The sequence below is a fragment of the Lycorma delicatula genome, chromosome 1, assembly GCF_047948215.1.
Source record: "Lycorma delicatula isolate Av1 chromosome 1, ASM4794821v1, whole genome shotgun sequence".
NCBI classification, from domain to species: domain Eukaryota; kingdom Metazoa; phylum Arthropoda; class Insecta; order Hemiptera; family Fulgoridae; genus Lycorma; species Lycorma delicatula.
Genome location: NC_134455.1, coordinates 218,242,514 through 218,260,950, shown reverse-complemented (window position 1 = coordinate 218,260,950; position 18,437 = coordinate 218,242,514). Strand labels below are relative to the sequence as shown.

Sequence of the window (18,437 nt, the reverse complement as noted above, 5' to 3'; positions counted from 1 at the left end):
GTATATGTGTATGATGTAAAGTGTTCTGCAGCTTACTGTATAGTGGGAAGAATAGCTGCAGAGGCTAGGCCTGTGGGGACGCCAACCCCCAAAGTCTTAAAGAATAAGACTCCCCGTCGGGGGATAGCTCATTGTGCAATAATTGCAAATAATGAATGTATTTCATTCAAACATTATGTGATTTTAAACTCACACAATTTTTCCTGTCTTAAATTAATATGATATACTGTGGTAATAAACAATTAAAAAACATTAAAACTTTTTTTTATAAAGAATATTAATATATTTAAATAATTCATTTACGCCGTAATACTTACAATAATAAATGGTATAATAAGTATATTACATCAGTACATGTTCATTTTACAACAGCATACGTTACCTTAATATCTATATACTTTAAATTACTGTTACAGTGTAATAATACGTACTGTTTACATACTTGTGTGTAAATAAACATTTACTGAAATAATATTTAATAACAAAATAATAATCCATTTACTACCTAAAAAAAAAACATTATTCTTACCTTAAATACTTAATGTATGAGCAAATTTCCAGAAAAAAAAATCACGTTATATATTTTATACATGTAAAATACACACATACACACACACACACACACACACACGTTATTTAAAACGAAATTGTAGACCCACAGATATAAATTTTAAATTCTCAATGTTTTAAATAAAATATTAAAGGTTGTAAAATAAAGAATATATACATTTTTTAACAATTTTCATTTAATCAAGTGTTTTATTCATTTAATTTGAACTTCAGTATCGGAAGGATTACAAGACTATATTTTATTTTAGTTATGACACAATATTTTAGTGAAGACCATATAAACAAAGCAAACATTTCAATGTTCTCATTGCAATAAATATATAAAGTTAAGAAAAAATCTATTATTAAAAAAAAAGTTCATTTAATTTAACCCTGTAATGAAGAGTGTAATTCAAGAATTATATTTATAAGATGTAATAGATTTACTTATGTTTTTACATAAGATGTCATGTGAAATTAACAATAAACAAATATTGGTTATAACAAATGGATATCTCATTTAAATTTTTAATTGACATCTTTCCATAAGAATTGAACAGCTCTGTATACTGAAAAAATGAAGTTACTTATTAAGGAATTATGGACATTAAATGTCACTTGCGGTAATACATTCACCAAAGAATTTACAATCTACAATCTGAATATGACAAATGATTTAAGTAATTTGGCTACGGTAACACTGAAAACATTTATAGCACTTCTTGGACTACAAAAGTTTTTAAACTGAACACAGATATTTTATTTTATTAAATAATTAAATTGTGAAATTTAATTATGATAAAAAATTATATAAATTCAATTCCTAATATTTAGTTTATATAATTTTAACAATTTTATTTTTAACTAGAAAAGAATATTGTAATCTATTTTTTATTTTTAGAGTAATATAATTTCTCTTGAAGGATGTTTATTGACATATCTGTAAAGAGATGAAAAAAAAAGAAAAAAGTATACTGCTTAAAAAAAAACTCATGGACATTCTTAAATATTCATGCAATGAGCCTATAATGATAGCCATTAGTGCACAAATGCAAAGTAAGTTACAACATGAGTCTTTGCGAGTGTCATAAACTTTGCAAGAATGCATTAATGGCCATTATACTGTATTTTTTATATGGCTGAGAAAATACTGGGATTATTGATTTAAATCAATGATAGAATACATTGTTTATAGAATATTTTTTTTTGAATTTTCAAAACGTATATTATATTAAAATAATACATTTCTGTGGCAACAGGTTAGTTAAAAATTCTGTCTTTTCTTAATATTGATCAGTGTAAAAGATATTTTTTCTTCAGAACCCAAAATAATTAACAAAAGGATAAACAGTGTAATATAGAAAATTAGTTACCTATTGGTGTACTTCCAAATTAAATAGGACACTGTTTATCCTTCCTACTTGCTGAACTACTAAATCGGATTAAAATCAAAGTAAAAAAAAATCACTGATACATTAAACAACATCCACTTCTGAATGGGCAGTGGTTGAAGAGTAGGCAGCTTTTGATTGGTTGAACACCTGTTTCATAATGATCCTCATTATGAAACATTAAGTTCCAGTTGTGTAATTGAAATGTAGTAATACAGCGGTAGAAAAATAACTGCAAACAATGATAGTATTATCAAAATTATCTTTTTAACAATTCAATAAGTCACTATAACATTTATTTTTGATATCATTATTTTATATATAGTAAGAAAAGCTATACATTATTTTTATCTTATGTACAAAACATTCAAGGCATCAATTATAGTTTCATCATGTTACATCTCTTGTGAATTTATTTATACCTTCTGTATGTTACTCAATGATCTTCTTTCATTGATTGCAAAAAACTTCTTTCATTGGGTAGATACCTGACAACCAATATTTGATTGATAGATAGCTGAACAATTGAAGAATCTTTTTTTAAAAATGAAAAAGATTAATATTTAGCTATTATAAATATAGTCATTGAAGTATATTATGTGGTTACAGCCCACCTAATAGTTGTTTCCATTTTGAAAATATAGTACTTAAAATAAAAGTGAGTAAAGACATTTTCACTCGATATTTAAAACCTTTCTATAAAAAAATGGTTTACTGTCATATAATAGTGCATAAAAACAGTGATCACAGTTTTACATATATTAGAAAGTAATAAATCACAGAATTATTAGTAAAACACAGAATTGTTAACAGATATAAATGGCACATTATCAAGACACTTATAAAATATTTAAATGTAAATTATTGTATTTAAACTATTTTAACCCAAAATTATCATTTTGGTCTGACACAAAAACATTTATATCCATTAAAATTTAGTCAGTGAAAAAACATACATCAGTTAACATGAAATTATTCTTTTACAAAAATACAGTATTAATGAATATTTATATATTTTTATTTTTTAAGAAACTATGAGTAACTAGGTGAAAATAAACTAATTACAAAATTGACGATACTGTAAGGAAAGAGTGATAAAATTCTTAACTAATGCTGTAGATTTTTGTGATCAAGTAGATACAGCATTATTCAGAAGGGGATTCATAAAGTAAAGTGAATAAAACACTGATAATTAAACAATTTTTGGAAAATAAATGATTCATGGCATACAAAAGAATTTTCTATAATATAAAGATTGTTGTGTATTTTTCTGAGATGAATTTCAGCTATTTCAAAAATAAAATTTTCTCTCATTATCTTACATTAATTATGCTAAAGTTAATAAAGTGTTTTTATAAAACAAACTTTTCTGGATAAAAACCAAGTTAACCTGTGAAAATATTAGAAGTGATCATATTGGTAACTATGAATTAGTAAAATGTATATAAAACAAAAAACTGAAAAACAAAATTCTGAGACTGAATAATGCTGTTAGTAAAGTAGGTAAAAAATAATTAAAATAATATTTTATTACTTTCTAATAATTCACAAAAGTAATGAAAATTTGGTGTCACACACATTCGCATATATAAAAAACCTACAAATCAACTTACTATGGTAATTAAGATGAATATGTTTTATAAATATTGAATAATAATAGAAAATTAAATAAAATTAAACATATATAAAGATAACATGAATAAACATCGAAAATAAAAAAGAAGAAAAACATATAGGCTAATACATCTCTCTTATTAAGTCAAATTTAATCCTCGTACTAATGTATTAATAAATATGATTTCTTGCTTAAAGAAAATTATAATCATCATTAATTTAATATCTCTATAAATATCCCATTTAAACATACAAAAATCTGTAAGTAATAATAATAATAATAATAATAATAATAATAATAATAATAATAATAACAATTTGCAACTGCCCAGCCTTTAATTACCCTGATATTTTCTAAGTGAAAAAAAAAAATCAGTGTTTATACTATTAAATCTATGTAGGAATAAATGGAAAATCAATTGACTTTACTAGAAATTCTTTTAAGAATAAAAATTGCAACAGATTCTATTTTAAGAAAAATATGAATCTATTGATCGTCTACTAAAGAATACTCCTTTTTAAAATAATTTCCCCTCTAAGTGTAATGATACCATACAAAATTACGATCTGCAGGTACAAAACAGCTTATCTACTTTATTTAAAATCATTTAAAAAAAATTACAAGTATGCTAAAAAGAATACATGTGTTTAAATATAGTTATAAAACTAAAATTACAGAATTAGTAAGGAATTAATTAAAATGTAATAATAAATCTAGCTACAGCATATCAATTAATATTTGTATTCTTTTACTTTATTTAGAAGTAAAAGTAATTTATACATATTTACAAATCCTATTAATGATTAACCTAAGGGCCCTTTCCTAGATGTGTGAAATTTTATAAGAATGTAAAGAAAAAAACATTATCCATAATAAAATACTTTATTCAATAAGAATAAATTAATAAATAATATTAAAAAATTAATATAAAAATTAGAAATATAATCATAGTTTATGTTATTTTCAAGAATTAATTAACAAGAAAGAAGTTACAAATTGTAATAACAGCAGTAATAATATAATATGCACAATTTTATATATTAATGTTTATTTACAATAAAATCTGTGCAGGTTAATTATTCTACATTTATAATAAAAAAAAAAAACTATGAAAAGGTAAAATGGAGAACAATAATTACCAGAGAGAACTTAATTATAGCTAAGTATTAATAATAAAAACACACACACACACGCGCGCGTGCGCGGAAACATATATATATATTTTCTATACCAGTAAAAAGGAATACGGTATTTACAGACCTTGCTGCTATACGTTCTGTAACATTATAAATGAGTTTATTTTTTTTTAATGTTTCTCAGCTAAGTTTAACTTAGCAAAGAAATGAATTTAACTCACCAAAGAAATGAAGAAAACTAAGTTTAACTAAGCAACTTAGTTTTCTCAACTAATTATGAAAACAAGAATAAAATTTCAGAGGTTATTTATGTACATTTAAAAACAGAAATATTAAAATGTTAAAATAAAAAGAAAAGACTGATTAAACAATTGTACATATATAGTAAACACAAAATAACTACATAAAAAGAACATTAACAAAAAAAGACTAGCAGTTATTTTGAACAGGGGAATAAATAATTCTGATAGTTGTTTTATTAGTTCAACCACGATTTGTTTATGTAAAAGTACATGTAATCAATTTCATATAGTTATATTAAAAAAAAAATTGCATTAAACCCAAATAATTATGTAAAATTGAATAAGTATTAACACAACCAGTACGTGGCCATTAACTCAAGATTATCTGACAGTAACTAAAACTGTAAGTAAATACAGAATAAAAAAGGAATACAACTACAGTAATTTAAAATTGTGTCAGAATGAGTATATTTTTTTTAAATTAAATTTTTAAGTGTATTAAATAAAATTATTAACCACTGGCTTACATTATCCAATATTTATCTCAAATCCACCTGAGTAGGGATAAAGAACAGGATACTATTTATTTTTACAGACCTTTTGTGTTATATACATCATTACTTTTTTTAATTAAATTTTTCCATTTGTGTGGAAACTTAATTTCAGTTCTTGTCAAATGAAACTTTTCAGAACAAATAAAACTCTCAGAAATGAAAATGAAGTATTAAAAATTTATTATTTTTATAATAGGTAGTCTAAAAAGCACTGAGCTTTTGTGCACGAGATAGCAATAGCGTAATCTGGTAAAAGTCGAGGAAGACTGGCACACAAGCAGTCATGATGCCAATGACCTAAACATCCATCACCAAATAGTGTTAAACTATTTGGAGAGTGCTGGCTAGAAAAAGAAGCTCGACGATGTTTGGGTGCCACATGATTTGACTCAATCTATTTGTGAATCTCTACTGAAACATAATGAAATCCAACCATTTCTGAAGCGGCTGATTATGAGTGATGAAAAGTGGATAACCTACAACAATAATATGCTAAAAAGATCATGGTCAAAGTGAGGAGAAGCTGCACAGTCTATGGCAAAGCCCACACTGACACCTAGGAAGGTTATGCTGTGTGTTTGGTCGGATTGAAAGGGTATCGTGCAGCACAAGCTTCTGCCACCATGCAGAATAACAGACTCAGACCTGTACTGTCAATGATTAGTGCAAATGCATGTAGCAATTCAAAAGAAACTGCCTGAATTAGTCAACAGAAAGGGTATTATTGTATACTTTGATGATATCGCCGGACTGCATACATCTTTAATGACCTGTCAGAAATTGACTGGGAGTTTTTAATAATAATAATAATAATAGCATTATAAGGCTATCATTTGTTTCAGTCCCTGCAGAACTCTATGAATGGTGTTAAGTTAGTTTCAAAAGAGGTCTGTGAAATCCATATGTCACAATTTTTTGACCAGAAACAAAAAACAATGGGATTATGGTATTGCCGGAAAATTGGCAGAAGGTCATTGAAAAAAATGGTACATATGTGGTCTCATATTGTTACTGGAAAATAACAATAGATGTATTCTCAATTTGGCCTCCAAAGTCTCAATACTTTTTAAATAATCTTATATTATATTAATGTCTGTAATATATAGCAATATTTTGTATCTTGCTAGTAGTATATGTCTAGTGTTTCTTACCGATATCAGATGTTCATATAAAAATTTGCTTTAACTTCATTTAATCGTGTTATTAAAAATTGGGCTGATATATCTTTTTTATTGAGTAGAAAAGAACTAATTGTCTAAGAAGTTTTATCTGCTATAAAAAACAGTGTTATCAAATTACTTTCTATATGAAGAATCTATTTTACGTATATCATATTTTGATAATCATAATGGTTACATGTGATTTGTTACGAGTTATATGTCAACCTGAAAATTATACACATATCTTTCTCAATAACTGGATTTAATGTTGGGCTTACGTTGAAACATGTCAACAGTAAAGTCAGTTCCTGCTGCTTTAAGCCAAAAATGCTTAAAAATATCAGCATGCCAAGCCTACCAAACACATATGATATTCAACCCTATAATTTACACCATCTATTCAACAACAGGGCTTGCCTGCATTGTATAAATCTTAGCACTCAGAAAACGTTTCTTTGGTTGGTGTCTCTTAATTTCAGGTGTTTTACACGGATCACAGCCTTAAGAAAAACTGTAAGTACTGTATTAATGAATCCCTTTTTATTCTAAAATGATGTATTACAGACACTGTCTCTACCCAGATGGAAAACTAGTTTTCTATGATAAACAAAAAAAACTTAAATTAAACACAATTTTTTTTAATTTATGGCAGATAGTTCTGAAAATACTGTAAAGTCTATTTGCTTCACTTTTTTTACATAAAAAATTAAAGCACGTAACTTATTTATCCTTTTTAAATCAACAGCTTTACAAGCAGTTGGTACCTTCATCATATAATTTTAAAATAAGAGAAAAGTAACCTTTTAAATATGTATTAATAGTAAATACATTTGCTTGCAAAGAAAATAATTTTGGAAGTTCTTTTCAATAAAAAATTTCAACAATTAGTTGAAGTTATAAACCAATGATATTAGAAAATATTGACTGAGAAATTTAAAAAACAAATAATAAAAATACTAGTAAATTCTTCTTTAGTAAATACATTATTTAATTTCTCAATTTAATTCATTAGTAATAAATTTTAAATCATTATCTGCATTTATTTATTAAATAAAAGAAAATGACAGGAATTACTTCAATATAATTACGTAAAATATCATGCCTGTATTAAATGAAAAATACTGTAACATATTTCAGACATAGTTGTTTTAATTTTGGTCCTATTGTTATGTGTAGAATTGTACATTTAACAGTAGAATGCTAATAAATATTATTTTTATATTCAGCATTTGATTATTTCATAAATACAATAAGTTAAATAATATCTTCAAGTATTTCTGTTTGTTATATATATAGTTGATTTTAAATAAATATATAATTTTTTCTATTTCTTTTTTTTACAGTAATAAAATAATCTACAACAAAAATTTTTCACTTTTAATAATACATATTAATGAAGTTTTAAAGTAATCTTTGTATTCATAAAATACAACTATTTTAGAAAAAACGTAATTATAAAAATTCTTGTTTTATTACAATTATTTTTACTGTTTTTAAAAGGAAATACAAATAATGTATTTGTTTGAATATATCCTGTTTGCAGAAAGTATAAAAGTTGCAGGGATCCTTGGATTTCTTTGGTTTCATAGTAATTATTGTGTCTATTTCTTTTTCTGATAAACAACAATTGCAATCTGATAGAACATGAACTGTATGATGGATACTAATTGAGGGATATTATATATAAATACACATAATGGAGAGTCTTGTACAAGGCAATAATCGTCCGAGTGAATTAAGACATTCAGTCATCTCTTGACCCTGAATCAGGTGTCACAAATGTTTTTGGCACTTGAGTTTTCATTTAATGAATTAACCTCTCTTAAACTTTAGCACAATCATACTTATTGAAAGGAATAATACAATCCAAATCACTGTTGATATGAATCCTAAATAAACATCTGGTTCTGTTATATACCATCCTCGTGTAAGCATTGATCGCAGAGATGTTGTAGCCATTGTAAGGGGTAAGCAAGCGCTTATATATCGAAGGATAACTGGCATACCTTCAACAGGCCAAATGACACCTAGTTGAAAAGAAAAAACAAATCATTAATTATTGTCCAATAAATGAGTATCTTTAATCTAAATAAGATGGTTGTAAATAAGTATTTTTTTAATCTTTAATGACTGTCCAGCCAAGAAAAATAATAATTCAAAAACATAAAAAAAAAAATGTTTAAAATATGACTCATTTTTAAGAAATGGAAGTATTATTTTATTCAGAACTACAATCTAATTTCTTAATCAACAGTCTTGCTGGTGGTGCTATTGTTAATGTGCTTGTTCATTTTTTGTATTGTTTTTATCAAAATTAACATGTTTGTAAATTTAATACTGTTTAAGCACATCAAGTTTTTAAACTTTGTGTACAATTCTCATTTTGTAGTTAATATACGTGCGCAGTTTCAATGATGAATTCACAAAGGCTGATCTGATGTGTGCAGAATGAGTTCTATGTGTTTCTTTACATTTCTAGTATGTGTTCTTTACATTTATGGTTAAATGAGATTTTCAATTTTACCTACAATCAAATTTATTTGAATGGTCACTCATTGTTCTATAGACACATTAAAATACATATATAATACAGCAGAAACAACGCTTGTAAATAATTTTTCAGAATCTTGACAAAAATATTAAGACATTAACCACAATATTTAAGTGTGTATTTGGGGAGTGAGATGGAAGACTGGAGTTGGAAGTGAGCAGGAGAATAAGACAAGCTAGTGGGTTATTCCAAGTGGTAAGAAGCTTGATATGGAGTAAAGATGTCCCCAAGAAATGTAAAGAAGTAATACTCAAAGCATATTATGAACCAGTCCTAACATATAGACAAACATATGGGTGATAAGTAGGGAGGAATCAAGAACCGAGGCTGCAGAGATGAAATTCTTGCAAAGTAAAACCAAGGAACTTCTTGGAAAACAAGAAAGGATAGACTGAGGAATGAAGTAGTTAGGTTAATTGTTTGGATGGTTAAGATGCCTCAAAGGATCAGAAGAAATACTGAGGTAGTTTGGACATATAATGAGATTGGAAAATCAGAGGGTGGCAAAGAGAGATTGCAGGAACTGCAGCATGGCAAGTGGAAGAGAGGAAGACCACAAAAAAGATGGATAGATAAGCTGATGCGAGGATGTAGGGAAGAGAGTAGATGTGCTGTTAGTTACGAGAAGTATGGAAGGATAGGAAAAATGGAGGTTGATCCTGAGAAGCCCTACCTAGGAGTTGGGAAAAAGAGAAAAGAAGAAGAAGATTTACTCATAAAATGTAAATCTATAAGTAAATATTTATATATGGATATTAATTTAACATATTTGAACAGCATTAATTTAATATTTATGAATAAATAATAAAAAAATAGTTTTAATAGACTTTACTACTACAGAAATTTTAGTTATCTTCAAAGTAATCTCCACATGACTGGATATGTTTGTCCCAACATTTTTCCCACTGCTAGAAAAAGCTTTGGAATTCTTCAAGGTGACTTTAATCCATGACTGCTGTGATTTTTTTCCACTTAGAAAAATACTTTCCTCTGAAACATTTTTTTCATCACACGGAGTGAGGTTAGAAAATTATGCAGGATGGAGGACAATACTCATGTTTTTTTTTTTTTAAAAAGACTGTTGGACTCAAAGGATGGTGTGGCCAGGGACATTGTGTTGCATAAATCTATAATTATTCTACTGCATTTCTGGGCATTTTCATTGCACTTTCATACAATTTTCTAGCTCACTAGAAGCTTTTTCTAGCTCACACAATTGCTAGCTCACTGTCTATCCAGTAGAAACAAATTCTGTAAATAGCCCTTTTCACCAAAAAACAAACCATTGTCTTCACATCCAACTGAATTTAATATGCTTTTTTTTTGGTCTTTGTGATTTTCCCTAGCTTGATTGTTGTTTGGCTTAAGCTACAACTCTTATCTTCATTACAACTTTTGAAAGAAATAATGGGTCATTTTGAAATTGACCCTCAAGCCAAAGCACGCATTACCATAACAGTTCCTTTGATCTTTTGTAAACAACTGAGACACAAATCTTGTAGCAGCAGGTTTCATGTTCAAATCTTCTCTTAAAAAGCATTTATGTATAAAGTAAGAAGAAACCACTTTTAGATTTATATTTCATTTGAAGGTTTTCCCTTAAAAGAATCTTGAAGCATTACTACTGTTTCAGCAAATTATTTCCTTAACACAAAATAAAATTTATCAGAGATTCTGTTTCTTATAACCAGTCATAAAAAATACACAGAACACACTTTAAAACAATGAGAAAAAGTAGAACCAGTGGAACACTACAATCACATAAAGCAACGTTATTAGACAGATTAGAGCACAATATTGTAGGTTTGCCATACATAGTGATGGAACTTGTGATCATATATATATTATATATATATATATATATCGGTTTATAACTGAGATAAACATATGCATTTTGTGACATCCTTGTACCGAGGGGCTACTTCAATGAACATATATTTCACTCTTTTTGAATTTTGGGTGGTGGGTGGCTCAAAAATTTCAAAAGGGAACAATGGTCATTTGATATATCATTTTAAAGTGCTTTATGAGACAAGATAAATGATACAATTAAAACTAAATTCTGACTGGCCAATCCAAAATAGTGGCCAAGAATGTGTTTGTTTTAGGTAGCTAGAACTATGGTTGTATTCTCCCATTTAATTTTTTTGTTATTGAGAGATATCCTGATTCTCTCCTTGGAAATCTTCGATGAGAGGCTAACTCAGTAAGCTCCAATTCTGGGTATTTAGCCTTGAGGGTGGCAGGGGGCAGGGTGCTCAAAAATTTTAAATCAGACATGTGGTTGTGTGATACTTTGTTTTAAAGGTCTTTCTGGGACAAGCAAAATGTTATCAAAAAAATTAAATTCTGACTATTTAAACCAAAGTGGTGACCATTATTACGTTAATTAAAAATTGAATCATATATTTATTTATATGTTTATTATATGCCATTTTAACAATAGTACGATCTGCAAGACCAATGATCAACTGATGAAAGAACTGGGTGGCAGTTCCAACAAGATTTTTTGTTAGCGTTGTCCAATTATTTAGAGATCGAGTTATATTTTAATTAGGAATTTGCCAAGTGTTGTAGAAATATCATGTTTTTAGAAGAGGCAGAAGCAATTTTTGATAAATGGATTTCAAATTATTTGAATCAATATTTGCTAATTTATAATAAATTAATATCATAAATTATAATAATAAATGCAAATTTGCATGTATATATAAGGATTTTATATATAATACCAATCATAATGTTATTCTTTTAAAAAGATTAATATTTGTACTTTAATATATATGTTAAGAATTGTAGTGTGACATGTTTATAAGTGACCTGACATTACAGGTTAGTCCTCAAAATGATTTGAATAGTACATAAAATTATAATTTTTAACTTTTATACTTACCACTAAGTAGTAAAGTTGGGTAAAAACTTCCTAATGCTAATTGAATAGCATTTCTTTCCAACTCGCAAATTGCAGATATTACAAAACCTGTAGAAAAGTAGAAGGAAATTAAAAAAAATTAAACACTATTTTTTTGTTTTTACTTTTCCAGAATGTATGCATGATGAATGTAGTGTTAATATTTACAAAAAGATAATAATACAATAAATAATAAATAGGTAATATACTTGTACAATAGTATATGTAGATAATGTTCATTACTTATTCTATTCTTATAAAGAGTAAGGATGTACATCAACTTTATTATTATTATTTACCATTTTTTTTAACTTAAATTTGAGTGGAAGAAAAATAAATAATGTAATATAAATATTAAACATAAGTAATATATATATATATATATATATATATAAATGGATGCAATTATCCATCCTCTTCATAAAAGGAATGATAAAAAAGATGTGAATAATTAGAGAGGGATCTCCTTCTTACCAGTAACATATAATATTTTAACAGATTAGAAATTCAAATTGATCCAAAATTGGGTGATTTTCAAGAAGGCTTCAGAAAGAGTAGGTCATATTCAGAACAGATTTTAAGTTTGAAATTAATCATTAAAACCAATGTTAAGATAAAAAACAATGTTCATAACATTTGTTGATTCTGTAGACAGGGAAACTCTTATTATATGATGAAAAAATATGGTGTAGATCAGAAAACTATAAATTTAATAAAATACTTTAACAAACACATTCTCAAAAATACAATTTTTTGGCAAAATCAGTGATCCTTTTGAAATTAAAACAGGTCTGAGACAGGGTAATGGCTTTTCCCTTACACTCTTTAACCTAATTAGATAAAATAATGAAAACATTTTGGAATATTAACAAAACTGCTTTTATAATTGTGGCAGGGAAAGGAAAAATAAAGAGTAAATGTTTAACTTTCGTAGATGATTTGGCTTTACTGGAGAATTCAGAAAAACAGTCAATGTCTGAAGTTGAGGATTTGAAAATAATTACTGAAAAAGCTAGTTTACAAATTTCTTTTTCTAAATCAAAAATAATGACAAATAATAAATGAAACAAGAAATGTAAAAAAACAAATTTGGGAAAATTAAATACATAGATAGATTTAAATACTTAAGCAAAATAATAACCTCAAATGGTTAGAATAAAAGGCATTTGAAAGCAGAAAATTAGTTTTTGAGAGATTGAAATTTTTAACTAAAAACATGTACAAGAAAAATTTATCTACTAAATGGAAAATGCAAAATTGAGATACTGTAATACAGTATTGAAACCAGTAATTCTTTATGGGGCACAAAAACCTTCAATATAGCAAATCTAGTATCACTTTCAAAAATCAAAAGGAAAATTTTAAGAACAATTCATAGCCCAAGAAAAACAAAGGATGGATACAGAATGAAGGCAAATAAAGAAATTTACAAAATTAAAGAGAAAAAAAAGATAAAACTTTTGAAGATTTAAAAACCACAATCTGAAAGAGAAGATTAAATTTTATGGAACATATGATTTGAATGAATTCAGAGATAGAGTGGACAAAAAATATTTGATACATTTTAGAAATATAAAACTCCACCCCCATATATAAAACAAGTATAGAAAGACCTGTATAAAACAAACATAGTAATAAAAGACTGTCAAGATAGGAAAAAATCTAGAGAAAAATCTGCAGAATAGTGGTGGTTTTTGTGAATACATAAAAGAAAAGAGAGCGCGTGTGTTAAGACAGAGAACAAAAAACACCAGTGTGAAAGAATGAAAGAATTCTGGAGCCGAAAGGGGGAAAATCAGAAGGAATTAAAATAATATTTCTGTCGTCCTGTGCAGGCCTGTTCAAAAAAAAAAAATATTTTGCTGGTGAGAGCATAATATATATACATATAGCTTCAGAGTGCATCTCCAGTTCACAGAAGACGATGATAATACATAACATAGATTTTGTTATTTAAGTAGCAGAAATTTTTTTACTATTTAAAGAATTGGTGTGGTTCACTGCTGGTATACAATAAGGAAAATGTAAATACTGAACTTTCAAATACATTAGAGTGTTATGAAACATTTTTGTATTCTCAGGATGTAAAAATAGTAATATGCAAGATTTTGATAAATAAAAACCTGGATAAAAATTAAGGATTACAATAATTTATATTCTAAATAAAATAAGAAATAATTCTGGGTGAAATTTTTGTGCTCTATTACTTTATATAGGATACAATAATGTATGAGTTTGTTTTTTTAAATCTGTATAAGACTATTTACTTATTAAAACTAACTGAATTATTTTAAAATTGAACAGGTATTCAATGTAAAAGAAGTGTATTCTAAAGAGAATGTCAATTGTTTGAACTATTGCTTATACTGAACAAGTGCTATTTGATTATTAAAAACAAGTATGACTTTGTTGCTGGTGGGTATGCTGTTAATATCACACTTTTCTATATTTTATTTAATATCAATGAAAATGCAAACCTGTTAAAAGTTTATAAATCATTTGAATTGAGGACTTTCTTTATGAATTATCTAAGCTTTTGAACAGATTTTTAAAAATCTACAACTGTTATATATTTCCCAACTGTGATATGGTAAAACTAACAAGAAATAACTTACCAAAGCACATTCCACAAAGACCCTGAAGTATTGTTAAGATGATGACAAGGAAGATATCTCCTTTACATTCAACTCCAAACACAACAATCATAAATATTAAAACTAAGGCAGTCTGACCACACATTACTACAAACTGAGTAATAACATGTGAAAAGAGAATTTCCAAAGGAGTTACACCTAGATATAAAACAGAATAAAAATTTTCATTTTATAATCATTTTAAGAATATTCAATAAAAAGAATATGAAAATATTCATCAAAACAAAACAATTATTTTCATTGCACAAGCTATTTAAAAAGATTCAATAAGACGATAAACATTCATTTCATATTAATATTTACATGGTTCAGTTATTTATTTAAAGTAATAGCATGCATCTTCTTTGAGTCACTTACGTCTTCGAGAGGCTTTTTATTTATGATTTTTTTAAATTCAGGCTAGAGGCTCTTTTTTGCAGTTAAGCAGAGTTTAATTTAATCTTCAGTTTAGTTTGACACTAATCTTTTGTTATTCTTTGACACACATAGGTATTCAGTTTTAGACTTGTTCTTCAAGCATATAGGTATCCAATTTTATGCCTAATGTTCAGGCATATCCTCCATTCTGAATGTTCTTGCTTAATGCTCTTATATAAAACTTTACTTATTTGGCAGGTGTGATTCTGCTTACTACTCATACAAGAAAACTTTCACAAAAATAAAATAAATTGAATAAACCTTTTTTTGCCTGTCTTTATTTTAGTTTTCTTTGTAAATTGTTTGATTCAAATTATCACATTCAAAATTTAACTAATTAATTTTGTTATGTATTTATATATCTGCAAATACTTTCATCTAAAAACATCAGGTGATCTATCTTATTATACATGTATCGTTAATAAGCTAATTGTTTTTAATTAAGATAAATTCAGTGATATTTTTGGTGACTTTATGTATGCGACTTTGGTAGTTTTAAACGGAATAAAATTTTACATTAGCTTATGGAAAATTTAATTTATTTTTTTGCACCAACTTTCAACAAATGAAATCTTAATTTTCAAAGATATAGCTCACATTTCATTTCATCACTTTATTTGATTATATCTTAAAAATGATACAGATTCGCCAAGCTCTGTGGTGGAGTGTTAGCATCACAGCCTTTCATCTGGAGTTCCAAGGTTTGAATTCTTGACAGGCATGGCATTTTTCATATGATAAAAATATTCCATTTCCATATTCCCACACATAAGATTTTTTGTACGCTTCTATGGTGAATTAATTCACAAAGCAAAAAAAAAAAATTTTACAAATATTCCTCTCAAAAAAACATTGTCAACCATCTTGTAGTGTAATAATTTATCTGTATAGAACTTCTCTTTATTCTTTATCAAAACCTTTGTTACAAATTATACATATAAAAATCAAAATAAAGCTAGAAGATCAGTAATTTTTAGATTATTTTGCTTCATATTTATGCATGCATTAATAAGAAACTATTTTGATAAAAAGAGCAATCCCTCATTCATACATCATTCAGTATCTAAATGTATAGATATGGAGGAAAATGATGAAAATTACATTATTATAATAAGAAAATCCAGAAAAATGAGTCTTAATATGAGCATTAAAAAATCAAATGTCTTACACTATAAAAACTTAAATTATAAGATTCATTGTATACCAAGTGATACAAATTCTTGTCTTTGATGGTAAATAAATATTCTTCCAGTATGATCAGAATGATGTCTGATTTTTTATCTATACGTGAAATCTGCAAAGTGCCAACCTCTATGACACAACAGTTTTGATTATGAATTAGCTATTCCTGGTGCCTGTATGCTTCATAAAAATTTCAAGCATATTTTTAAAGAAGATTTTAGTTAAAATATTAAAAAAACAGGTTGTGAGTATAAATATAATAAAACTATAAGTATGCAATTAAGACAATACCTGCAACCCAACTTCTGTCTAATAATCCCTCCATTCTTTCAATAATCAGTGCTGATGACGTTAATGCAACAGCAAGGAAGAAAACAATGCTGGAAAAAAATTAGTAAATGAATTAAATAAATTTTAAAACTTATTGTTTTACAAATTTAATTTTCAAACAAATCATATTAGTGTACAAGAGTAGCTCTTATTAATTTATTCATACTGAAATTAGAAAACATGTATTTTAATTTATATCTTTGTTTTAATATCTCAATAAATATCAGATATTTACTATTTAGTCTACAAACCAACTTTTTGATTAAATTAGGCAATAAAATAACCTAAGTTACTTATAGAAACCAATCACATTTTGTTTTTGTTGTCTTTTTCTGTTTGGTGTCCAAATTCCAGTTTTTAATTATGTAAATTAAATACATGTTTGTTAACACAATGCATGTTAATTTTTTTTAATTCTATGATGACTATTTCTTTAAATAACTAGATGTGTATAAGCCAAAAGCTTGGAAAATATTTTTATAAAAACAGAGACTATTTCTTTAAAACCATAGTAAACATTTTATGAGACAGTTTACTGGCTTCTCATTCTCTTGAAGAATGGCTTGTCAAAAGAATTTTCAGAAAGCCTGGGCTCCTTATTTATTTGATTCTGACTTCAATTCCTAGAAATGATCTGATATTTTGTCATCAACCCATTATCTTACCTTATTAAAATCTAACTTATAAAAAAAACTGAACTTCTCTGAAATTGGGCATTTTTATTTGTTAATGATAAACTTTATTTTAATAAACAACTAAGATATATTTTTATAAATATTATATTAATTATTTTAACTTTAAAAGTACCACATATGCTTAAAACTTCTATTTTAGTCGAAAGTATTTTATTAGCTTGAAGAATATGAATTTTTAATACAGTAGGCTTTTTTTAATTAAACTTACGTAAGAATAACTCCAGGTGCTACAAAATTTGTGAAACTGGGATCATTGCTTCCATAAATTGGATCCTTGAACTGAAAAAATAAAAAAAACAAGCGTTAATGTACACATTCATAGATTAGCATGTCCAAACAAAATTTAAACTTCTTCTTTTCCATCAAGCATTAGGGATCCCACTGTCTGTTGTGTCATCCAAAACCCTAAACTGGTCCTCCCATCACATTCTAGGTTGGCCTACACTTCTTCCTATAGGTTGATAGTGTTTGAACTACCTGGGAAATCTTTCTATATCCATACACTCAATATGATTTCTCCACTTTAGCTGATATCCTTGAACCTTTTCATTTTGTGGTTGCACATGTAAACCTTCCTGGATATCAACATTACATTGTCTGTCCAAATGACTGTATCTTGACACTGACCTTATAAACGGTTATTTATGCACTCTGGAACCTCTGCCTATGTGCACTAGTCAGAGTCCATGTTTCGCTCCCGAATAGACAAGCTGGAACCAACAGTACCTTATAAAACTTCAAAAGTGTATCTCTCCTCACTTTATTCCTCAAACTCCACCTGACAGTGCCATTCATTCTGTTGAAATTCTCAATCTTTTGGTGCATATCCGCCTCCTCATTATATGAAATATTGGAAAACAAAAACCTAAAACATGAGATCTGCTCCAGGGTTCAGTTTTCTAGCACTATCTTAGATCTAACAGGGTCTGCTTCTTTGAAGCCCTTACTTTGGTTTTCACTACAGAAATGTTTAAATTATATTTATACCCAGTCTCATATAAATAATAAACTGCCCATTGCAACTTGTCCTTCTCATCAGATATGACAGCT

General features: G+C 27.1%; 1 protein-coding gene across 4 annotated transcripts in view; it reads right to left on the bottom strand.

Moving 5' to 3' along the window:
* Positions 1-449: 449 nt before the first annotated feature.
* Positions 450-18,437, bottom strand: part of snu (ABC-type transporter snustorr) — a 438,101-nt gene continuing 420,113 nt past the window's right edge. For all 4 annotated transcript variants that reach the window (XM_075372561.1, XM_075372570.1, XM_075372579.1 and 1 more), the window contains 5 exons: positions 17,596-17,666; positions 16,654-16,742; positions 14,725-14,901; positions 12,092-12,178; positions 450-8,674 (listed from right to left, as the gene is read on the bottom strand). In XM_075372561.1, the coding sequence (XP_075228676.1) occupies positions 8,460-8,674; positions 12,092-12,178; positions 14,725-14,901; positions 16,654-16,742; positions 17,596-17,666 (639 nt within the window). In that variant the 3' untranslated portion in view covers positions 450-8,459. The remainder of the gene's footprint in view (positions 8,675-12,091; positions 12,179-14,724; positions 14,902-16,653; positions 16,743-17,595; positions 17,667-18,437) is intronic.